The 25,358-nt window shown below is 45.7% G+C and overlaps 1 protein-coding gene and 1 pseudogene across 1 annotated transcript; both read left to right on the forward strand.

The window, feature by feature from the left end:
- The first annotated feature begins 9,926 nt into the window (after window positions 1–9,926).
- LOC121835137 lies at window positions 9,927–14,505 on the forward strand. Its single transcript, XM_042289102.1, has 2 exons — window positions 9,927–10,660; window positions 10,742–14,505. The coding sequence occupies exons 1-2, from the start codon at window positions 10,033–10,035 to the stop codon at window positions 10,837–10,839; spliced, it is 726 nt and encodes a 241-aa protein (XP_042145036.1). The 5' UTR covers window positions 9,927–10,032; the 3' UTR covers window positions 10,840–14,505.
- The window catches only part of LOC115321036, a 55,141-nt pseudogene continuing 43,172 nt past the window's right edge, over window positions 13,390–25,358 (forward strand).

The raw sequence follows: 25,358 nt of genomic DNA on the forward strand, positions 1-25,358 counted from the left end.
ATCTTATCCCTAACCAACATGGATTTATGGCGGGTCGCTCGACCACAACTAATCTCGCCTGTTTTATGTCAACCGCTGCTCACGCCGTCGCTAACAGAGGCCAGCTTGATGTGATTTACTTTGACTTGAGCAAAGCGTTTGACATTGTTAATCATGAGATGTTACTGGCTAAACTGTCAAAGCTAGATATTCACAACTCATTGCTTTCATTGCTCGAAAGTTATTTGCGTGACCGGAAGTGCTTTGTTAGCTCGAATAATAAATTTTCTGCTACTTATGAGGCGACAACGGGTGTGCCTCAGGGCTCCGTTCTCGGACCTCTTCTGTTTTCAGTTTTTGTTAATGATGTTTCGACTGTGATTCGTCACTCCTCATTTCTTCAGTACGCCGATGATATTAAGATGTTCATGGAGGTACGAGAAGACCGAGACTGTGTTTTGCTACAGAGAGATGTTGATGCTTTTGAAGAATGGTGCCGGGAGAATGACCTGAAGATAAATAGCTCTAAAACGAAAGTCGTGTCGTACACTCGTAAGACACATAACATTGTATTCCCATATGTTATTCAGACAAACCTTTTGGAACGTATGAACAGAATCAAAGATCTTGGCGTGGTGTTTGACAGCACCTTACACTTCTCCAGTCATGTGGATCACATCGTGAACGCAGCTCTACGCACGCTCGGGAGTGCGTGCCGCATCACTAAAGAGTTTATTAACCCCTGCACATTTCTTATACTCTACAGTGCATTGTGTCGACCACAGCTTGAATACGCTTCTGTTGTATGGAATGGAATTTGTGCCACAAATTCCTCGAAAATAGAACGGGTTCAGAACAAGTTTCTTTCCATCTATAGACATCGTTGCTCAGCGCGCATTGTGCCCACCACTACTGATGTCCCTGTCCCTGTTCAGCGTAGCGTGGCACTACCTACCCTGCTTCGCAGGAGAGAACTTGCCGATATCTTATTTTTATACAAACTTGTCCACGCCATCACTGATTGCACGGTATTGACGTCAAGAGTACTCTTAAAAATTCCTCTAAAAACAACAAGGCAAAATGCGTCCTTCTGCAACAGGCGTCTACTCAACCTCCACGATCCTGTGTCCAGACTTGGGCATACTTATAATTCTTCTTTTTCTGAAACACTCGACATATTTAACAATAACACGCTGCAGTTTGTAAAAACGTTAAAGGCCATCACTTAAATTTGAACTGTATGCACTAACTTGCGGCGTTCACGCCGAAATTCCCCACTTGAATGCATTTTTTTTTTCTTTCTAGCAATTGGTGGTGGCGGTAGAACCATTAAGCTTATCGTGTGTTGTGACTTTGTGTTTACTTTTTATAATTTTTAAGTGTATTTTTCTAGGGCTTGTCCGTTGTGTGTGTTGTCCGTACTATTGCTTTATGCCCTGTTCTGCCTTACATGTTAACACAGTGCACCTGTACCAAGACCGCAAGGTTGTTCCTGGGCACGAATAAAAACACTGATTGATTGATTGATTGATTATTATTATTATTATTATTATTATTATTATTATTATTATTATTATTATTATTATTATTATTATTATTATTATTATTATTATTATAGGCAATTGTTATATACCCTGACAAGAACAGGGTTCCGGGGAGTTTCCTTCAAATTCGGAGGTCTTTCTTTTCGCTCTCTCTTTTTAGCATAGAATACTAAACCATAGATATAAACACAACACTCGAAGCAGCGTTTTAGCCATCATATAGTAAAGCACTCAGTGGCTCCATAAATATTTTGAGGATAAAGCTGAAGCTAGATTTTTTCACGAGGTCAAAAATATTTACCAATTTGACAAGCGTTCAAATAATTTTTTTCTTTACTTTTACTTTTGCAGCTACTTTGGTTTTACAAAACGGGAAGTGATTTACGATTTCGCAACACTGACGCTGGCGTCCCGCTCTCATCGGTCGTCCAGTTACAGTGCTGTCTATAGTGTACCGCTTGCTCTGGTTTTCCCATGATGCCGACTTGCTTCCGTGCTTGCGTCAACCGATTCTCGGGGCGGTTCAAAAGTCAGCTCTACCGGCGCCGCGGTGAGCCAAACGAACGATCACGATCCCAACGCAGTGTTTCGATATCTGATGCGCATCCAGTTATCGCATTTAAAATGTATTTAGCCGTTTTTTCTTTTACCCAGAAAAGGCTTTCACGAGGTTCTCCTGGTCAAAAATCTAGGACTGAAGAACAAGAGGCGAACGCCTTCTGAGAGAGCATCGTAGCGATGTCATACTCCCGCGCGAGTTTAAGTTCGCCGCACTTTATTATTTTTTTTTTTATTTGTCCCCGGGTTCGCGGGTGTCCTTCAGCGGATCCGCCGGTCGTCTCGGTGCACGGCCGCCCGGCTCATGCTTCATCGAGAACCAGATTCCAGGGACCCCTTCCAGATGGGAGCAAACGTGAACGGTGTAACCGTACACTTTTTATAGAGTCCCGCTTCGAACGCGAAACCTTCGCTCGCTTATGTTGTTAGTGTTTGCTTTAGAGGGATAAGACTTCAACGAAATTTGGAATATACCCGTAGCGTTCACAAATAGGCTGAACATGATCCACAATATCCGTTAATGACAATCGCGCGTTTGTATGTCGAGCCTGATGGCTGTATTTTTCGTTATGAACGGCCTACTGTGGCAAACGCTCGGAGAGCAGCCAGCGGAGAGCACGTCACATCCGCCGCAATCGTGGCGCAGGTGGTCTCAGAACCTTACGTCCGGACGCATCGGACGCCCTACGAGCCATCCCCGCCGATCCCGCTCTATGGACGTAGCCCTTGATACGCTTTCCGCGCGTCGAAGTGCCCCCTCTCCATCCTCACGTAACATTCACATGGCCTTTCACAGGCCCCTATGGCTCGTAGTATCCGCTGAAAGCAGCGGAAGCACACCAGCGATCGGGCTACCGCAAGTAACCCCAAAGCTGTCTTTGGCTGAGTTTACATGGATGCGATCGTAGCGAATCGAATCGAGATTAACCGCCTATGATTGGGTAGACGAGGAAGGGAAAGGAGGATCGCGGGCGCGTGACTGGTCACATCTCGATTCGATGCGCCATGGTCGCATCCATGGAAACGTAGTGTTTGACCGAATTTCGAGTGACGGGTTAATCTTCTATAATGTAGAGGGACAATAGCGACTTCTGGGCACACAACAGAGAGTCTCAAAGAGAGGGGAGTTCCTCCTCCAGCTCTTCTCTCGTCGTGGCCGGAGGCCAGACAGTTACCGTCACTACCTGTCAAGATTCCTAGACGGGCCTTACAAACGAAGCGTTTGCGACATCCACCAGGTGCTCTTTGATAATCGTTCAATTCGTTTTAAACTTTCTTTTCGTGTCTTTTTCGAGAAGATATTAATGTGTCTCATGTGATAATTCTCTCTTGAACACGAATAGACCAAGAAATAAGCGCCGAAATTTCGTTGTAGTATCCCTTTGAGGGGCATTCACCCGAGATTTATTTGTTGCCTTTTCCTCACAGATGGCGCAGGACTTTTCAGAAACAAACTAGTTGCATGCTCGCAGCTGCGCTTAGGTATCGGGCTCTCGGGGTGAAGGCAACGAGCTGATTTGATGAAGGCCACGAGCCAGATTTCGGTCGCCCGGCGTCAACCACTACCTGCACGGGCTAACGGCCGGCTCGGGGCACGTGCAGTATAGTCAAAGATGTGGCTCTGATTTCCGACTGGCTCCGAAGTTGGTACCACGTTCGAACCATTCAAACTTATTTTGTGTACATCCTGTATGCAGATGTTGTTTTGCGTTGGTTTGCATTCGAGTTATCAGTGCTTGCAAGTGCGTCTGACGCCTTTGTCCACGAGTCAGCATCCACGGCTGGGGGGATCGGTGGCCGAGTGGTCTAGCGCACATTAGGGCAGTGGCGTCACAAGGGGGTGCGGGGGGGGGGGGGGGGGGGCGGACCGCTCCGGGTGCAGTGTTCAGGGGGGTGTCGCCGCAGGCCAAGGGGGGGGGGGGGGTCGCGCCGGGCCACGCGAGAGCGGGGGGGGGGGGGGGGCTGTCGCGGTCGGCTACCGCCCTAGGTGCCGTTGACCCTCGTGACGCCACTGCATAAGGGTGCCTCAATGTCCTTCTGTTTAGGGTGATGCCACCGTTTGTAGTACCCGATGCCGACAGCACGCGCTCACTGGTAAAATACAAAGAAATCAACGAAAACAAAATGTCGCCATAACAGAGTCAGCGCCACAAAGGCGTGCAGGGACACACTCTTTCACGCGTTTCTGAACAAAAAAGAAAAAAAAAGGGTGGGACAAAATGGCCAGGTGTCTCCACCCTAAGTACTGTAGTACTGTACCCTAAGCAAAGCGCACATGAAGGCACCCTAGCGCACACCAGCTCGGAGCACGTGGAGCAAAAGCTTGCGCTGCAGAGCTCAGGGATCCTGGGTTCAATCCCCACCCCTGCCCGTTTCGACCTGGATGAGTGTCGTATTGGCGTGCGGTCGTGTATCACCACTGCGTGGTGCAAGTTAAGGCCCCAGGCTAGCGGTTGTACTGCACTGGCTAAATTGCTCATCTACAGCTGGGAGACAAGTCGCCCGTTGAGGCAGACTAAGTTCAAGGCTGTATAAACATACACACAGCCCCAATTTTTAAGCAGCAGCCGACGTGCGTGAGCACATGCGACGAAATTGACGTAATAGTCTTCCATTGAGACTTAAGATGACAGTGTCATGTGTGGGCTCCGGGGAAAAAAAAAATCAAGACAGGCTTTTCATCTCCACAGTGGGGTCTGAAGTAAAAGGTAGGCGATGAATTGGTCTAACAAGCTCGTAGTTTTAACCTGTGAAGAGGAAAAGCCTGTTTTTGTACTCTTTTTTCCCGAAGTCTGTACATTTCACTGTCATCTTAAGCGTGAATGGAGGACTATGACGTCAATTTCGTGGCGTGCGCTAGCGCACACCAGCGGCTGCTCGCTCGTGGAAAGTTCGTGCGCCACTTATTATGAACACTAAAATGTTTGGTTCAGTATCCCTGTCACATCTTATATTGGCTTTTGCGGCGTTCATCTCATGCTTTTCGCACGGAATTTAGTTTCCGACGAATACGCAGCGGCGTGTTGCACTACACTCTTAGAAAAAAGGGTGTGCATGGTCCTCCCTTAGGGGAGGAACGGTCTTGTAACCTATTTTCCTTTAGAAAGGGAGAAACTTTCGTCCCTGAAGCAGGGGAGCAAAGTTCCTCCGTCGCTTGCATCTCAATATGGCGGCCCGGAATCGAGCAAATCGAGCCCAATAAGGCTTGACGAGGACGCTACGTCTCTTGTACGGGACGAAAGCAGCAGCAAATGAAAGCGTAACACGAGCTTTCCGCAAACTGTATTTATTTCCGAAGCCAAATTTCCCCCACAGGTACAGAAACTTGCGTTTCGAAAGCAGTTACTCAGTCTTTTCGTCGTCAGCACTGCGATGTTAAACGGAGACAACCGATACCCAGTTACTTCGCGCACTTTGCGTCTTACCTTTGGTGTTCCTCCAGTCACAATTCCTTCGTCAACCGCACATCACGGAGAAGGGCAAACTCAACCCACGAAATCAAAAGCCGCTCTCGAAAGAACAAACTCGAAGCCGCTGTTTATCGCGTAGCGTGATAGAAGGTTAAATCGCTAGCCACCAGATGGCGGGGTAAAGCAGAGTAATTGCAAGTAGCTCGGCTAGGTGGCGCTAGGTACCGCCCAATTCATGTTCTATAAAAAGTTCAAGCCACACTGCGCTTGGGGATCCTCTACTATACACACATTACGCTTATTATAAGCATCAGGTGAGCATACATTGAGCACATACACGGCACACACAAATATCAATACATCGGAACACCACACTAACCGGAACACTACACCCGTGCTCTGCGTTTTCGTCTTTTATACTGGTCGTTTTGAACGTGCGGAACTTTTCGGTGACTCCCTAAGCAATAAAAAATATTCCCAGCATGTGGATTTTTCCTCAGCAATGTCATACCTCTGAGAGTATTTTGAATGGCTCAGGGGATGAATCTCTCATTAAAAAGTAAACGCTCGATCATGCCGTAATTATTTGAAAGCCAATAAATCAAGCCGCTCCAATGCGGTTCGAAGCGTTCGAAGCCATGGGTTTGTTTCCCCACACGGCACGTCGTAGCCTGTATTTCTATTGGTTTTTCTATTAGTGCTGTTCGCGGAAAGCTGCAATTGCCGTCTTGAATTAATCTCTGTAGAGCGGATATTCACTCAGCTGGAAGTGATGCTTCACGGGCTGAGAATTAGCTTTTCGATCAACTTGAATGCAGTCAAAGCCGCGACTTGCGGCAGGTGTTAAGTGTACCGAGCTACGCCGCTACGCCGTGGCGAGCCGGAAAACTTCTAGCCCTCATCCCAGAGTGCCACGGAGGGCAGTTTCTCCAGGAACCGTAGTATATTTAAACAGCAAAATAAAGGGTAGCTTTTTTTTTTCGATTTTACCTACTATTGTTTTTTAATGCCGAAATTCCATACTGTAAATATACGTACTTTCCGTCACGATTTCGTACTGTTCAGTTCTTGCCCCAGAGCGCAATCGCTCTCGGGGACGAGACAATTCCGACAGTCACATTGGCCACTGTACGATAGGAGCTTCTACTGTTCAGACCAGCGTTTTAACATGACTATCCGCACGTTGATCGATTGCACGTAATCCCTCAAGTGGTATTAAACTTTTTAATGTAAAGCGGAACGTCAACCTGCGACGCCCCGCCCCCTCCGATTACGGCCCGACCAGCGGCATCAATGCCCAACAGTTTACGATCTCATCTTCTTGTTACACCACTGATACGCGAACACAAGGTCACATCGGCGATAATTCCAGTCTTCTGTTCACAACCCACAACACTGCCATCATGATGTTGCAGCTATGTTGCTGACACGCACAAACACAGAACCACGTTGAACGCCGGTTGCACTCGGCATCGGAAAACAGAACAGAACTCAGGGGGGAAGGCACCCAGGCAGCCGGCAGCAAAACCTGCCTGTCTTGGACACAGTTCTTGCGGTTTCCATACGTCGAAAACGTCGACACAGTTCCGCGTGGTTCCGCTACTGTAGTGACTGTAGTGCTAGTAGTGCTGTAGTTCCGTGCCGCGCGAGTCCCGCAATCCGGAGACGGCCATCCCCCAGTGTACGTGGCGCTGCTGACACTGCTCCGGAACTTCGCTGTTCCTAGCGGCTTCGTTTGCTCGTTTGATAAAATTAATGATAAAAACGTCAATGCAACCGAAATGATCTGCACGTTTAGACTAGAAGACGGAAATACAGGCGGCCTTCGCTGCCGCTGAAGCTCAATCAACTCAGCAGCTATTTATTAAACAACGTGCGCGACCTGCTTGAGAAACGAAACCGAAAGAAGATGAGTCGGGAGGGCGAAAGCTTTTTCCCGTCTGCCTGGAGAAGGAGAAAAACGTTTCGTTCCTCCCCTTTTCTGGTGTCCGCTTGGGGGCGCGTCGGTAGGAGGGAGGAAAACGCGCCGTTGCTACTTTTTTCCTCCATTTTTTCTTAGAGTGTAGTTTCTTGCAGCGGGAATTTTTTTGTTAATCTTCGCTGCACTGAGTTCAGCCTTTAGATGCGAGTCTGCAATGACTAGCTTCAGAATATGCACAAGCCACTGTCATAGGTAGAAAATAGGTTCTGACCATGGTGCCATTTTCAGCGCTTGTACGTACGGCGCATGCTTTGCTCGCTTTCGGAATCAACGAACACGTATGCGCTGAGCAGTGGAGATCACATGCTGAGCTGTGCTCCCTCCCCCCTTCCCCCCCTCTCCCGCCGCCACTGCAAACTGCACCGTGTTCGGTCCTGAACCGCGAGTGCCGCAAGTTACAAATACAGTCGTAAGAGTAAAGTAAAACACTGTTCCAGAAGCACCCATACGCGGCTTAACGCACATTGCACACTCAAAACACATCCACACGGCATCGATCCTTGATCGGTGTCCAAACGTGCGAAGGCAAAGAGACGCAGCACTTCGGCGTGCCAAGGTAGCTTTGATCACGCCGCGAGGCCAACGAAACTTGCTTTCGACGAGTTGTGCCATTTTTCTGCGCCACTGCGCTTTCGTAAGAAATGCACGTGTTCTCAACGGCAAGATTTACCGCTGACATAGAGTTTTAAAAAGCTTTTTCGGCGAATGACGGCCAATGAGTAGAAAACGTGCCTTTAGCACGCTGCCGCCAGCCTCTGCAACGCTAGCAAAAACGCGATTCCGCTTCACGTAAGATGGCCGTCCGGTGGCCGCACACGCGGAGCAGGAAAGCGCGATCATAGAGATCAGTGGTTGAGGTCAAACTGTATGTCCGACCCCTTTCGGCATAGGGCTTTCCGTATTACGTGTTAATTTTTTCCCCATTAATTAGGAACAGATCGCCTTTAGTAATCACACCCATATTAACGCTTATAACTTTATGAAAAAATATATCTCTCGACAAAAAAAAATGAAAGACGTTCACAATTCTTTATAACTCCGAATTAGAGCGCATCTCTTGAGGAGGAGGAGGGGAGGGTATGTCCCTCCTCCCCCTCCGTACCTTTTCCTGCTCCCTTGCCATTCAGCGGACAATTTTCACTAAATTTTCCGCTAAATCCAACAAAAATTTTCCCACTAAATTTAACGGGGAAGTTTTGCAACGAGCGGTTACGCCCCGTTGCATTATTCCCGTAATGCAACGCGCACGGTTACGCCAACAGCGACGCCGACGCCTTTAACCCGGGAATGGACGCCCAAGAGCTGCGCTATAATATATTTTGAGCCACATGGCTATTTCGCACCGCAACAAAACCATCAACAGGATAACAGCAAACCCTTCATGAGCCCGTAACTCCGTTAAGCTACTGGCTCAAAACACCACTCTCGGAAGCCGACCGTGCGTAACATAACCATAAGTCGTGCTTGGGCTCGCCGGTGACTTTTATGCATACCCCCTTTTTCTACAGCGCCTCGGCGTTTTTTGTAGACACTCCAATCTCACAAAGAAACAAAAGGGCAGGCAAAAGGAAACGATTGATTATTCCGAGTCGAACCTTCCAAAACAACAGCGGCCGTCACTGGCCCTGCATGTGACGACAGTCGGCATCTGCTCATCGACTGCAGTTTCGTGGTTTCGCTTCTTTCATACTAGGAATAATATATTAACTTGAAACTCCCAACCCCAGAAATATTAATTATGATGCTGAAACCATGCGAATGCGAAGAAAACTTGAACATCTTACTTGTCCCGGGGTTTAGATTATTATGTTTCCTAATCAGCTCTTCTGATTACTTTCTTTCATTGCAATACTATATATTGCTTTACTTATAAAACGCTAAAATATGCAGACGGGTGAGTTCAGAGTGACATTTTGTAACCATTGTAACACTTCGAATACGGCAGAACTATGTGGCTCCGGCCTTCGCGACGGGCGCGACGCCGCGACGCGCGACAACCCAAACGGTGGGAACAGACGATCGGGATCGTTTTTCTAGCTGGAACGTACAGTTTCGTGTTGGAGGGAAAGGTCGCTATCCCCTTCTCCGCTGTCTCTCTTTCCCTTGTGTCTTCTCTCTTCGGAGTTTGCTTTCTCTCTGGTTCTCGTGTGCTGCTGCTCTTTGCTCTTCGAGCTCTTCTTTCGGAACCTCCTCACCACTATACTTTGTCTTACCCTACGGTGGACCGCAGCGGGCCCAACGAGCCATCGGAACCATTCAAAAGCAGCGTGAGGTTCACGTGGACTTCGGGACAGGCGCGACAACGTCAGTTGCCACATGATCTCTTCGCGTTCCTGGATTGGTTGACTGACGTCCGCTGCTGTCCGTCGCAAGTTGAAACGGAGCCTAGAGACGCGCGCGGCCTGCGGTGCACGAGGGCGCTGATGCACTTTCTGGGTCCACGGTTTTATTCAATTCAAAACTATGCACGGTGTTGTTGGCAGGTCTGTCGGGTTTCGGTTTTAGTTGTCGGTGGATTGGAACAAGTGACAGTGCAGGTTCTCCGAAACGCGAGCCAAACATGTCGGTTGGCGCTACTGCGGGTGGTGCCCTTGAAGGGATACGGTTCTACATGGAACAAGCGAGACAACTGAGCTTCGACCGAGCCAGAAGTATCCTTAAAACGGAACTTTTAAATGACTGGTTCTTTCAGAAAGCATGGGAAACGGCTCAACTGCTGTACCCGAGCAAACGTTTGGTCGGGGGAGACGTGATGGAGGAAGAATGTTACCTGGCGATCATCTCTTATACCCTGGAGAGACCCAACGTATGTAAACATTTCAATGCCTTATGTCGCGAAGCTCGAGATACGCAATCGAGTTGGGATGCCTTCCCGTTCAAGAGCCTCTGGTTCTTTCTTATCAGCGCATTCGAAAAACTGCCACCGTATTCGGCAGAGCGTCTGTTTCGTGGAGTGAAGACATTCCACAGCAACCTGGACGGCTCGGTTACCTTTGGACAATTCGTCTCGGCAAGCGAGTGTGAAGACGTTGCATCTAGGTTTGGCGGTCGTTGGGGTCGTGTCCTGACGCTCGACGGTGTGCCGCAGGAACTCGTGAGAAACATCGATTCGTACTCGTACTACGGTGTTCATTCCGAAGTGCTCCTCTGGCCGTTTTGTAACTTCAAGCTTGTTTCTGAAACAGAAGGTAAGAAGCTGAAGTTCGTTTCAGCAATGCCTTGGGTCGAACGGGGGTCACAAACACAGCTGATGACCACGTCGCTTGCAGGTCCCGCACCAGGTACCCCATCAAAATCGTCGCCACCAAGGGCGGCCAAGACTACAACCAATGATCCAGAAGTGCCCGAGGTTTCAAATGAATCTTAAAGCTCGGAGGTTCCACCAATATATTTTATCCACTTAGCGCAAAAGACCACGCAGCCCAACCTAATCATCGGTCCCAATGATGCTTTGCTTGAGCGACCAGTCACATTTTCCAGGATGCAGCCTTCCCTCTCACAGACTAATTTTTGTGTGCCTAGAGGAGTAAATAAACCAATTGTCATCATCGACGAGCTATCTACGAAGCCCAAAAAACCCTTGAAAAATGCGCATGTGACAGAATCGGAGCATATTTTACTGAGTCTTGCTATCTCTGACACATTACTAGCACCCTCAAAACAAGGTGCGTCAAAGATCATCATGGCTACTATCTCAAAGCTACCAGAGGTGACCTCAGCTCTGAACGTGAAGGATGCAGTGAAAATGTGCACCAGTATTTTAGGGAAACAAAGATCAAGCCTGTAAGTTTATGCTGTGCCTGAGTATCCCAGTACTCACAACTCATGGGCTCTCTATCCTTAAGTCAACCAAGCGACACTAAACATGGTGAAGCCAATTGTGACTCCTAGACTTTCCAGAGATCCAAGGAACCTTGCTCCATTATGTGTCTACCATCCGAAACTTACAAGGTAGTGCAAGAAATTAAGGAGCCTGTTGTGACGGTCAATACTTTTCAGACACCTGGCGCAGCATGCACTACAAAAACTCCACTGCCATCAAATAAGGTGGTTATGCCAAATGTCTTGAAAACTGCTGCAGTCATAGATCTGCCTGGGTCACCTGATGCTGCATTTATATCAAATCCACTGCAAGCACAAAACATCAAGGTTATGCTGAGGGTCAGGAGAACCTGTGAAGAAATGGCTCCTTCCAAAGCGTCTAGCACATCCAGCACCACTTAACTTCAACTACCACAAAGCAAACGGACAATGAAACAGACAATTAAGTCTAGTAATGTCATGGAGGCAACTGGGGCACTGAAGACATCCAACAACACAAGACCTTCACTGCCAAAAGGCATCTACGTGGTAACCAATTCAGCGTCCAAGCCACCTGAAGCACCCTCCAATGAAGCCACGAAGTAATCAGGCAATACCGAGAAGTTCAGATATCAGTGCGATCATTGGTGTGTCTGAAGCACCGAAGCCCCCGATCACTACAGGAGATCCAGTGCCACCTAGTGACCATAAGTTAAACCTGATCAGGACCAGTGTGCCCTTCGATATGTCGCCCAACCTCACAGAATGTGTGGCATTACAAGTCTACCAAACGACACAGGACATAATGCCAGGTATTATTGTTGGCCCCTTAGAGACACACAAGATACTCGACACCATGAACTCTCAACATCTGCAAAGTAACTGGCTGGTGCCTGGAGTCACGAAGCCTTGTCTGGTCATTGAGATTCCTGGGATACCAGAGGCATCTTGCAGCTTGGAAACTCCAGTGCCCTATGATTACTCAGTGATGTGCGACATCCCGAAGCCGATTAGGGGTGCCGATGTACAACCTGAGTCACCCCCCACCAAAGAGCCTTCACTTCCCCAAGCCAGTGACGTGATACCGAGTGCTTTGATTGTTGGTGAAATGTCTGAGATGAGCAATGTTTCTTCCAGGTTGTCGTGTTCACGGCTGCAAACCAACGAGATTAAGGTGAACAATCTGAAGATATGTGGGACCCTCACTGCTGTGCCTAAAGATTATGCACGTTCTCATTTGAGCATGAGCAATGTTTTGACCATGATCAATGTGCTGCCCACACCTGAAATGCTGAAGTTGGAAGTCAGCGATCCAAAGAGTTCTCCGGTTGCCAGCAGATTGGTGGACAGATATCCTTTATCTGCGATGACTCCAGCAGTGATGTGGCTTTGGTATTATCCTTACTGATGAGTTTATGAGCAATTCCGTCAGTCTGACGCCTACCGAGAAACTTAGCTGTGACAACAGTCAGTTAAACACGCTGCAGGCAGGTGGGATTGCTCTACTGATTTTTTCCTGCATTGCCACGGCAGGTGCCATGGAAGTCATTATTTGTGTCGTTTCTAAGTAGCTAGAATTCACCCATCACTGTAATGTTGCTTTCCTTCTATCTAGTACCCTTGCCTTGTAATTATTGTTGCATTGCCATGGCAGGTGCCATAGAAGTTATTATTTGTGTCTTTTCTAAGTAGCTGGAATTCACCCATCACTGTAATTTTGCTTCGCTTCTATGTAGTACACTTGCCTTGTAATTATTTTTTACACGTAACTCTGTGTCAGAAGTTGATTGCCCCCGACAAAGTCGAGCATTGTGTTCCCATTGTTTCATAAGTTCCAAGAACGTTTAGTGCAGTTGATCGTGAATATGGCATTATTTGGAACTCTAAGCCGATCGTTTTTGAGCATTGGAGTTTCAACACGAATGAAACGTTTAGAAAAGGTAGCGCATATGGTAATTAACTATGCTCGCTTTCATCCAAGAGTCGAACTAAAAAAATGTCCGGCTCCTCGCGGAGCATTACTAATTTCCCCATTTATGTAGGGAATTAAGATATATTTACGTACCTTTTATATTAGGTAGACAGATATCCTTAAACTGCGATAACTCCAGCAATGATGTGGCATTTCGGTAGTGTCATTACTGAAGAGGTTATGAGCAATTCCGTCAGTCTGACGCCTACCGAGAAACTGACCTGTGACAACAGTCCGTTAAACACGCTGCAGGCAGGTGGGATTCCTCTACAGATCATTTTCTGCATTGCCACGACAGATGCCATGGGAGTCATTATTTGTGTCTTTTCTAAGCAGCTGGAATTTACCCACCGCCGTAATGTTGCTGTGCTTCTATGTAGTACCCTTACCTTGTAATTATGTTTTACACGTAACTGTTTGCGTCAGAAGTTGCAATCGACAAAGTTGAGAATTGTGTTTCCGTTGTTAAATAAGTTCCAGGAACGTTTGGTACAGTTGATCATAAATATGGCATTATTGGCAACCCTAAGCCAATCGTTTATCATCACAGGAGTTTCAACGCGAATATACGTTTATAAAAGGTGGCGCATATGGTAATTAACTATGCTCGCTTTCACCTCCAGTGTCGAAGTAAAAAAAGTCTGCCTCTTCGCGGAGCATTACTAAATTCCCCCTTTATGTGCGAAATTAAGATATATATACGTATCTTTTATATTAAACAAGTGTTATCATAAATGTCAACATTTTTGACGGACATCCGTCTGGTTCGGAAGTATTTAAATCTCAAACTTTGAACCCTAATTACGCTTTGATAAAAGCAAAGATTCAGACGTTTCGGGGACAACTCGGACTTTTGATCACGGGCGAATGTTTCTGTCTGTTTCTGTTACAGTGCTGGGGTGGATGCGCTTCCCTTTTCCCGATCTACCCCAGCACTGTAAACCCTGTAAATGTACGCCATCCTTAGCAAAAACCAAGGTAATAGGCAGGTACCGGGAAAAACACACCAGTGAGTTTTTCGAAGCTTTTATTATCCTAAGCATGGGCGAGCGATGTGTCAGTTTTCCGCCTGTTTTCATTAACAGATGAGAAAATAGCCTTTTTAAAATCTTTTTTCGTGCGGGTATTTTTACATATCCCGTCAAGCTTGCTGACCCGCGAGCCTGTAGTCCCTCCTGCCTGTGTGGCCAACGTCCGCGCTGATTCGTCTTTCTGTACCTCTTTTTCTTAACTTTGGTCAATACATGAGTTGTGAGTGTACGCTTGTCTGTCGTCTACGTGTTCCCTTTCTCTGTCCCTAACCCTTTGTGCGCAACTTTAACTGTGTTCATACTTTTTCTATAGGCGAAAACGAGTATAAATATACTTATTCGTTCAATGCCATTAGCTTACGTAGTTTATTTTCGAGAAAAAACGTTTCTAAACTGCGTGATATTCATACTTCCCTGGGTTCGCGTAGGAAGTATTCAATATTAATTTCTCAAAGCGTTTTAGGCCGCGCGAAATTGTACTTTCTTCGTGTTTTTCGCTGTCGTGAAGTATGTTTTCCTATGGCGTCCACTTTCAATACGAAAAAAGTGTTTTTCTTAATATTAAACTTGTCTTTCTGTAAGTACGCGTTGATTAAATGGCATATCTAAAGACAGATACCAATAGGCCCTCTTCAAAAGTGCCTTTCACCTATAGTCGGTTCAGCCCTAAGCTGAGACTGCGGTGAAAGCTGCGAGCGGGTTGGGTCAGTCATACGTCGATTCTTCACCACGTGATCACGCTCTCGCCAACATCTTAGCGCGGAGAGCAGGGTTAGGTGATGAAGGAGGTGGTTGATCGGTCCGCGGCGAGAGCGTGGCTTTCACCGCAGTCTCAGCTTAGAGGTCAACGGAGTATAGGCGCTTACAGCCAACTTTGCGTTGTTATAAAGGTGAAGTTCACCGCGAAGGATAAACAACAAGCGAAATGTTACCTCTCAGAGGGTGCACCTTTGGGCGCTGCAGTTGTCCATGAATCTGGGCAAACGAGAGCGCTAATTTGTGACGTCGTATGACACGTGATGTGCTCGTCGTTCTTCTCGCATGTGTGGACGCGCGCCCGCCCGGCGGCGAGCGCGCGCCCCGCCGACGCTCTTTGCCGCTCATAACGGTCTTTCTTCGTGGGATTCGATTGTTTCAAGGACTGTCGTAGTAGCGCGGGAACGTTCTTCATTGTTTTGCTCGGCTCAATATCATCATACGACGTCACCGAAAACGCTGCATTGACTTATGTGGAAAATCCAAGTGGTGGGTACCGTACGCAGGTATGTAAATGTTCTGCCCGTGTGATATATAGTTTGATACGGTTGTGACTTCCCGGGAGGTCGTACCACCACAAAGAGGTGGCGGACATGTTTGCACTTTTGAAGGCGTCGAGAATTTGATGAAATCGATCATGAACGCACGCAGGGTTTGGACAATATACCTTTTCTGGAAAACCCAGGAGACCTTTCAATGAGTAGAATTGTGGTGCTGTTTGGATGTACGCTGGTGCCGGCTCGAACGGTTCGTATACTCTGTTAGCGGCACGATTCATTATTTCTTACCGTTAGAAGCTCAGAACGCACGAAATAAACTAAGCGGGCGGAAAAGAAGGCCAGAATACTCTGTTTTGTTTTCCTTCCGAATTCTCTGCGTTCTGAAATCGCGAACTCTTAAACCAAAGTGAACATCGTCTTCGCTTCTTGGATAATTTCACGCGCCGCACATCGAACGTCACAATGCGCAAAGAAGACGCTGGGGGCAGCACATATTTCCGCAAAGGTCTATTAAAGTTGTTAACTACCAAGAACTAGAATGACTCGTGCTTTCACAAGCGCATATTTAAAAACATTGAAATACGTTCTCGCCAGTGGCGAAGCTTTTTTCGGTTTATGTGTATGAAGATGGAGGAGGAGAGAGGGGGGGGGGGGGCGGAGGGGGGGGGGGGGGGGGGGGGGGGAGTTGCGGCTGCGGAGGCTACGGAGCCAGGTGTGAAGACGCCATGTGTATCGGGGGTCGCCTACGTTTAGAGCGGGAGAGGGTAGGGATTCCCTTTTTTTGGTGTAGTCGAGTGTCGAGATGAGATCTACACTGAGGATTTCATGAAATTGTATCTTTTCACAGAGCAGTAGCCGATCAGGTGTTGATTGGCGGCACCGGGCAACATCCGCGATTGATCCCAAATGGTGATCTTTGTAATAGAAGACAATGAGTGATTTTTAATAGCAAAACGTATACAGTTTTTTTTTTTTTTGCAACCTGAACAGCCGTGAAGGGTTTAGAAAGCCGTGAAGGGTACACTTGTGCAACTTGTGCACGTGAGTTTTACGGCGAGGGGGACATAGTATAAGGGGCTAATCTTAACGATCAGTCGGGTAATTAAGTATATTTAGTTAAAATAGACAGTTACAAATAGAAAGTTTCTGAGCACCTTGCAAAACACTAAATCAATAATTTTTAGAGAGGCGTGTGTGCTTAAGTTAGCACTTGTGCGATAAGAGCAAGGCTACTGCTGCTATAACGCGACCGTGCGATATTTTGTCTCTTATCTAGCCCCAGCCTTGTACCTGCACGAGTGGTACCTTTAGCGTACTACTACGCTTCCCACGTGCTCAAATTATTTCTACTTTGTTTCTTTGGTTTTTATGACGCTCAGCAAGTTTTTAATCGCAAACATGTGTCTACTTTCACTTATTAAAAGGTTAATTAAAATTTTACTTAATTATCGGACTGATCATTACGTTTCGCACTCTATTCTTCGCCCCCTGGCCGTATAACTCACCTGCACAAACCGCATAAATGTAGCTTTCACGGTTTTTTTTTTTCAAACAAATATGTTAAGCGTCAAAAACACATTTTTAAAATAAATTAACTAAGGTTTTTCAACTGCATTGGGTCAAACGTGACGTTACCTGGAAGTTACGAAAATAAATGCCTAAGTTGTTTATACGTGCGCATCACAAACAGCACGTGGTCCCTCAGTTGGCTCCAAATGCGTTATTTTCATGCCCTCACGGTCATAGGAATCAGTGTCCCATTACTATCGTTTACATGCTTCCCACATCATGTATTTGGTTTCAGGCTTGTGATCCGCTGAATCCTGTGGTCGTCACCGCCAACCTGGCCAAGCCAACTGAAGAGGCAAGCCATGTTCAACTTAAGACCATAAAGGTCAAGGCAGACTCCCCTGCTGAGGCAGTTCTAGTTGAATTTTACCTTTACTTTGGTCTTAACTTCAAATCGAACAGAAGTTCCATCGCACATTCACTGTGATTGATTACCTTCTTGGTTTGAGGCACTCGCAGCTGGGTGTCATGTGCGTCAGAGTGCTCTCTGACCTAGAGAAAACTGAAAAAGTAATCTGAGTTTTTTTTTGTGTGTGTTTTTTTAAGCCAAATTCAGATTTGCAGTGCAGTCCACTCTTGAAGGGAACATGCAAATGTATAGCAGGCAATCACAGGATCTCCCGGGGCGGTGGCCAGCGGCAACAACCCCCCCTACCCCCCCCCCCCCCCCCCCCCCCCGCCTTCTTGGCCAGCCGCGACGCCCCCCGGCAGTGGCGTCACAGAGAGGGGCGGTCCGCCCATCTTCATGGCGCCACTCCCAACACTACAATTTAGACTCCTTCACTAAATTGAGCGAAGCCAGTCCCATCTAGTGCATTGATGTGTGGCTACACAGACTCCGCCTGTTCTGGTATTTGATCCTGGTACATCTACAGAAGCAGCGGAGCCCAGCTTGAACAAAGCTATCCAGTGCTGTCAGTGTCTGCGCAGCATCTTCGCAGCAGAAAAGTTACACGAACTGCATCCCTGTCCAAGAGGAAGAGATCAGAAGGATTAGAGGCGGACATTAATGTATGGAGGCAATGATTTAGGAAAAAATCCTCGACACACGTTATATGTTTTAAACTGATAATCTTTTTTTCTTTTTTTTTGTTAAGGTATCTTTAAGCGGACCACATCCGTACGCAAGAGAGCACCTATTTAGAAGTTATGCACATGCAGTGCTGCTTCGAAAGAATGTAAGAGAAGAGGAAAAGATATCACTCCATAAAAAAAAAAAACTAAAAATATGTCACGACATCAAAAGCGCACGCGTGTGTCAAAGTGTCTATGCTTTCCAGAACAATTCATGTTGCACATTAAACAATAACTGAAACTGAAAACGCGCGAAATGGTGTCTCATAGGTAAAAAAAAAACAAAAAAAAACTTCAAAGGAAACACGTCGACTTCGGTCGTATCAACAACTTTGGACACGCAAAATTCATTCTGTGCATTCCTAGGGGTCGCAGAATAAATAAATTAATATTCTACAAGATGAAAGCATTCCGTAAAGAAAATGTAGCAAACCAGTTAAACAGCTCGGTGGAAACCAGTAATATATCAGTCAGTCAAGAAAAAAAAAAGGGAAACGTAGCACTGATAATTTAATCAAAAACCTTCTTGCTATATTGATGACTACACGAAACTAGCAGCCTTCTTTATATGTTCCTTTATCAAGGGCGGAAAAAGCGGAGTCAAAACTGTAAGACAAAATATATAAATAATGGTATTTCCAAGTGTAGTTGCAAAACTTTGGCATACTTCCCACTAATATTAGAAAACACAGAGTAAGCACATTAAATTCATTATTTTCTATAATTAAAAAAGTAAAATATATACTTAAAACAACTACAGATTACATTACCACTGAACAACTCTTTTAATGATTTACAAGTTTCAGTAACTAGACCCGTATTTACAAGTGGAAGTAAAACGAATTTGGGAAGTTTTCTACCAATATCTATATTACAAGTAATTTAGCGTTTCATTAAAAGATAGATACAAATAAATACGTAAAACATATCGCTACCTTATGATGTACAGCAAGGTTAGCACAAAAGTACCAAGTGCAACAACACACTTCACGGTGCAGCGCACATTACGGTTTTCACAAAATGTTGAAGTACAAAAACGCTTCTCGGATTACATTCAATAGACCCCAGTTACCACATTTCTCTTGCATTGTCCTTCGACCTGTGGAAAGCATTCGACACCACGATGATTTATCATTTCTAAATACATTTACCAGAGGGGCTTGGGGGGGGGGGGGGGGAGGGAGCATCATGGCATCTTATGAATGCTTTACAGATAAGATAGAGTTGGCGAAAAAAAAATAGCTCGTGCTGGTAGGCAAATGAATGTGCGGAATGAGAAGTCTGGACTCGAGTTTGTTTAACGTTTAAATAACTGAGTTAAGTCTGTTGACAATAAATAATATAATTGTAGTTGTGCAAGTGTTGAGGTTTTTATTGATGCAATTGAAAAACAACTACTTTGTCAATTGATTAATTGATGTTTTTTACTGTTACAAGAATGACGCGAAATTTTGCTGTATCAATTTTATTGATATTTGATTCCTGATGCATATTTCTTTTTCCCCAGTGCCTGCGAAAAATCCCCATGGGATTGGCAGCATTGTGAAACAAATAAATAAATAAATAGGGTTCAGTGGTTTTTGGGATGTTTATTTGTGTTTCAAATAAACATCTTGGTAAACAGCTTGGCGGAAGTTGACAGAAGCGCGCTACGTCATTTCCCTTAACCCGGCGGTGCGCATGCGCGGCGAGGTTGGCGAGGTCGCCGGACCGGGCGGGCCCGTCGAGTTGGATCTGTTCGGATGTGTCCGTTGTTTACGTGGGATTAGGACAGTTCGAACGCTTCTACCTCGCATATCAGGGACACAAAGCCGGTACTGGAGCGTGGTAAATCGTAAGCGCTGATATATACGTGATCGTGAGGGTAAGAGCGAGAAACAGAACGACAAAATCCGAAGGAGGCAGACGCAAGGTTAGGCCTGTTCATTTTGCTGCCAATGATTGTTTACATTTTTACACTGCAGGCCGCCCGCGTTTTGTCGTGCAATAAAGCAAGAAGAGTTTAGGCAACGACCGTGCAAGTGATGGTTTGTTACCTCTTTGTGTTTATTCAAGTCTTACCAGTAATCTGAGCTCCAGCAACGACGATCGCTGTGCGTGCCCCGCCACTTCGAGGCGGCCGAAAGATAGAAGGCGGTGGCGAACGGGACCGTCTTAATCGTAGCGATTGAAAACTATCGATAAATTGACTATCGATACTATCGATAGGTTTTCCAAAACCATTGTTAGTGTCGCAGAACTATCGATAGTTGCTCGGTAGTGTTGCGACAGTCGACTATGGATAGTAATATCGATAGTTTTTTTTTTACTATCGATTGTCAGATTTTCGGCGACTATCGATACTATCGATAGTACTATCGTTAGTTTTGCACCACTACTTCCTCGTTATTTGTGACGCGGCTCCGTGCTGGAATATTTTCGCCCGGCCTGTGTCGCGTGTAAGCTCTGCAGCTTAACCGTGACAGTTGGGACTGGTCGTCGGAAAGCTCAGTCGACTGAGCCGATGGTCGGCTTGTCAAGTTCGAGCAGCGGCTATTTTGAACGGCCGACAGTCTAGGGCGGGTCGCTCCAAAATTTGCGAGTTCATCTTCCGCTCGTCGATTTGGAGTGGGTCCCGCGGAGCTGAATTTGGCCTCCCTCGCGGATTTTGGAATCGGATCTACCAGTGAAATACACCATAAAACTACGGTTTCGAGTTTCTCGTAATCCCTGATAAACCACAAAAATTAAAACCCCTGTCAGTTTCATCAAAATCGGTCCTTGAATAAAAAAAAACCCAACCTTTGACAGAAGAAAATCTTTATCTAAATTTTTATTATGGCACAAAAGACTGCCTCTAACGAACTCTCCGAAAGGCTTGCTTTTGCTATGTATCTCCGTTTCTTGTTTCTTTTTGTTGTTGGTATGGGAATGTCTTTAAATTATTCGGATCACGCGAATGTTCCGCGGTAGTTGGGAATCACATGCCCCATTTTCTTCAACCTAATCTCCTATCAACCCCGGTTTTTCGTGCAACACCAAAAGTTGTCACCGAAGAACACCAAATCTGCGGATAAAAGTGAACCCCAAAAAACACCCCCGAATTCTAAAAAAAAATCAATCCCGAAAGCACGAAACCCTACCAAACCTATGAGCTAGGCAGCACCAATGCGTGAAGACGCACTCGAAGCAAACAAAGATCTAACTAGCTAGATGGCGCCCTGGAGGTTGACCGGGCTGACCAGCGAAAAAAATCGGAGTTTATCAGGACTTATGTTGAAGACAAAAGGGCGTAGGATTCCCTTACCTTCAATGGAGCGTGCGTGTAAATCCCGTACAGATAAGAGAATGCAAGCGATAAGGTGTCCGAAGGAAGATGCAGCTTGGCAGACAGTTCAGTGTAGGTGGTGTTCCTTTTCAAAACAAAATAAAGCAGTAATACAAATTTTTTTCCCGTGAATCTTGGGTTTTATATGTTTAAAGGTAGCTCCAATTTGCTTTTTTTTCTCTCGTTTTCTGTGATATTGATAAACCCAGTTTGGAAGTTCATTTTTGGGTTTTTCAGTATTTACCGAAAAAACGGAACCCTACTCACGAGAGATAGAACGTCTGATCACCGACGTCGAGTTCAATTAGACAACACAACATCTCGTTTAGATCGACAAAATAAATTTCAGATTTTTAGATTGCTACAGGACATTTGTGTGTTGACTATTATGTCAAAAACATTTACCAAAAAGCTCTACACTAGATGTGTTGTACAATATTATTTTATCAGATTATGTCCTGAGTACACTTTTAAGCTGACCGGCTGTTTTAACATATGACCAGAAAAACAAGCACTAAATAAGGTGAAGGCTATATAAAACGGCTTACAGCTTTCGCTGCGCTGCACGCAGATGCCATTGTCTCGTACTCCCCCTGGAGTACGAGACGTCAGTAAAGCAAACGGGTTTTAACAGCTGCTACCAGTCTAACACCAAAAGGGGTGAACGGCCTGCGCTTGGGGTTATGATATTAATGCAAATATGTAACCGAGATCGACAAGAATAACAATAATAATCACTGGAAAAGGAAGGGGTACAAAAGACGAACGCAAATCTACAAACACAGCTAGGTGACTGGTGTGTGACCGAAAAAAACCTGCTTGGTCCTGGTATCGAACCAGGGACCTCTCCATTTACACTGGAGCACTCCAGTCACCTAGCTGTGTTTAGAAATGTGTGTTTGACCTCTGTTTCCTTGTTTCACTTCTCCAGAAATTATTACCGTTATTCCTGTCCAGCCCGCTTGCTCCTTCCCATTTTCATAATAAAAAAGTGTGTCCCGTCTAGTGTTACTACGCTATTGAGGTGGAAACACGTTGGTACTAAAACCTAGCAAGTATTTATTTTGACTCGGAAAGCAGCGGTGCCTCAGAAGAGCGTATGGCACATTCCATGAAGGTTCATTCGAGCGAAGTTGATTTATAACAAGGACAAATAAATAAAATTTAATGGCTCAAACGAGCCGGTATATGTAAAAAAGAAAAGAACAATCACAAGGCCTCGCAGCTTGTGAATAAGATGAAGCGATGACACAAAATTTCGTAGCTATTTACCTATGCTTACATAAACGTTATGTATTTTAATTTTATGAATATACTTAACTGCTATGCAAATTCCTGCAAGGGTTACGTTCTATCAATTGTCTGGAAGCAGCCATTTTTTCCTGGGTGATGATGGTGATCAGACGCGCGAATGGTTAATGATGTTGCCGGTTTTAATATAAGAACAGTTTGTGTCAGGTATTAGACAAATTATATTACATTTAAAGCTTTATGATAAATGTCTCAGTGATAATTTATTTAGAGTGTTGAAATAACTCTGGCGTTCACAATTCAAAATTGTTCAGAACAACACTCCCACGGCATAGATCCCTAAGACAAAATGGCGGCCAGGTTGCCTTCGCTAAACTATGGCGCCTGAAGCGCGTCTTCGACTGGCGTGTTCAGCGTCGAATCCCGCACATACATCAAAAGTGGTCCCGAAGTGGCAAAAAATGACGTCACCGACGCCGAAGTGTCATGCTGTTGCACGTCGCGATCCTGGTGGTTGGTCGTAGAAATGCTAACGACAAACTGAGAGTAGCACAACCAAACGCGACTTTTGATGTCGTCACGGCGTCCCAATTTCATACTGCCGAAGCTTCCGTGAACTGCCACATTAGAGAGCGACCTGCAGCAAGAACAGGCATCTGCTACATACACCGCAGCTATTGGGACGCCGCCAGGACCGCGACCAGTGACAGCATGACACTTCTATGACGTCATCAGACGGCAATCGAGGGACAACTTATTTGGACGCTGTAAACCATAGCCTCCTCTATACTGACAAAGCCTGGCTAATCGCCATGAGAAGCGGCCGCCGAAATGGAAAAAAGTAGAGCGGAAGACAAGGGATGAGAGAAGAGCCACTTGACGGACGCCCCGCTGCGGCGAGACGCCGAAACACTTCTTCCGAGCGATGGAAAGTCCGCTCGTGCTCCTCGCGAGGAGAACGAGCGGGGAACCCTCTGTGCTAAAAGATCCTGGCGCTCTAAATCTGCGACCAGGCATTCTATGGCTCCCGTCTTGAATTGCGAGGCTTTGTGAGTATATAGGAGGCTATGGGTAAGCACACCAGTCGGATACGCACTCCAGGTACCATAGCTAAACTATAGCTTCGCTTCTCCGCGTTGATGAATCGTTAGGCGAGTAGCACCTCCGGGATCGTCGTTTTAACGCTTGATTAATTTAGAAAACGATCGTTTAAACCACATGATGACGGTTGGTTAGTCGCAGGTGGGCGCTGGTTCATGGTTCCTTACAATGGGCGTGAAAGCCCATTGTCAGGCATCGGAAGGGCTAATTTATGTGAAGACCAAATTTTTGCGGATCAGCTACCAGTTCACAACAAAATAGTTATGCTAACAAGTCAATATTTTGCCAAAAATAGTCAGACCCCCCCCCCCCCCCTTCATCTAGCATCAAGTGTAATTCACATAAAACTAAGCATAGGATCACAGGTAATCGTATGTAAATTTCTAAATTGTTAACACATGCCTACCTTAACAAATCTAGTCTACACGTTCGCCAACTATAAAACAAATGACTCAATGAAAGAGTATTTCGACTTGACGTATTTCTGCAACTTCTTGACATAACTGCTAAAAGTACACTTCCACTTGCTAACGTAAATGAATGTTCCACTGAAACTTGTGATTACGCAGATCCAGTACAACTGGGGCATGGCAACATGTTCCAAACAGACTGCAATACCACGATCCTATATCTCAAAAGTGTTGAGACGGAGCTGCTTCACTTCTTTTATGGAGCTTGCGAAGGCAGTTACCAGTAGTTTGTACTATAAAATTACTTTTACTTGGCAGGACAAGTTTACCGACTTATTAAGGTCATTCATTCTTCTCTTCAAACACAACATTGAAAATATTTAAAGCGCATCGGACACCTTAACTACCTTCCAAAGGACGGCACTTCATTGTTTTACAATAACTTACCGTCCTACGCAGGGACTTGGAGGTTTTTTAGATTTTCCACAACATAAATGTTTGTACCGGTTGCCCCTAAATATACCAGAAATGTCAAAATGTGCAAATTTAGAAAACAAAAATAAATGTTGTTTATCGTTTGTTTTTCTTTTTGCTGCCATCGCGTCATCATTTCACACTCTCTAGAAAGTTCTTACCTTCCCAGAAGCACTTTGCTTTCAAATCAAACACTGGTTTCACGCTGCACGCACGAAACATAGTGTTTTCAATATGCTGAGCGATACAACCGGCCTCCTTTTGCTTGCATTTTCCCTTTAGGTTGCTGGATGCACAGCAGAGAACACCTAAATGCAGAAATTCTGGATGCCCTTATGTTAGAGGCTGGTTAAAAATCTTAACGCATACGTTATGAAATGTCAAGAGACAGGATTGCAGTGGCGGAAGCAGCGTTTGAGGTTTTGTAGCAGGTTCTGTAGGAGGCAGAATGTTGGTTTGGAGCGGACAATTACGCTTTTCGAGCAGATGCCAACATCTGTTATTGCACCACTTGAAAATCTAGTAATGGCAGCGCTAAATGAGTTCATATTTCATAATGCTTGAAGGTTCATCTTTGATACTGAACCATATTACTTATACATTTTGTAATGAAAAACATAAAACACAAAAGGAACACAGG

This window comes from Ixodes scapularis, unplaced genomic scaffold (genome assembly GCF_016920785.2).
Source record: "Ixodes scapularis isolate PalLabHiFi unplaced genomic scaffold, ASM1692078v2 PGA_scaffold11__112_contigs__length_91849675, whole genome shotgun sequence".
NCBI lineage: Eukaryota > Metazoa > Arthropoda > Arachnida > Ixodida > Ixodidae > Ixodes > Ixodes scapularis.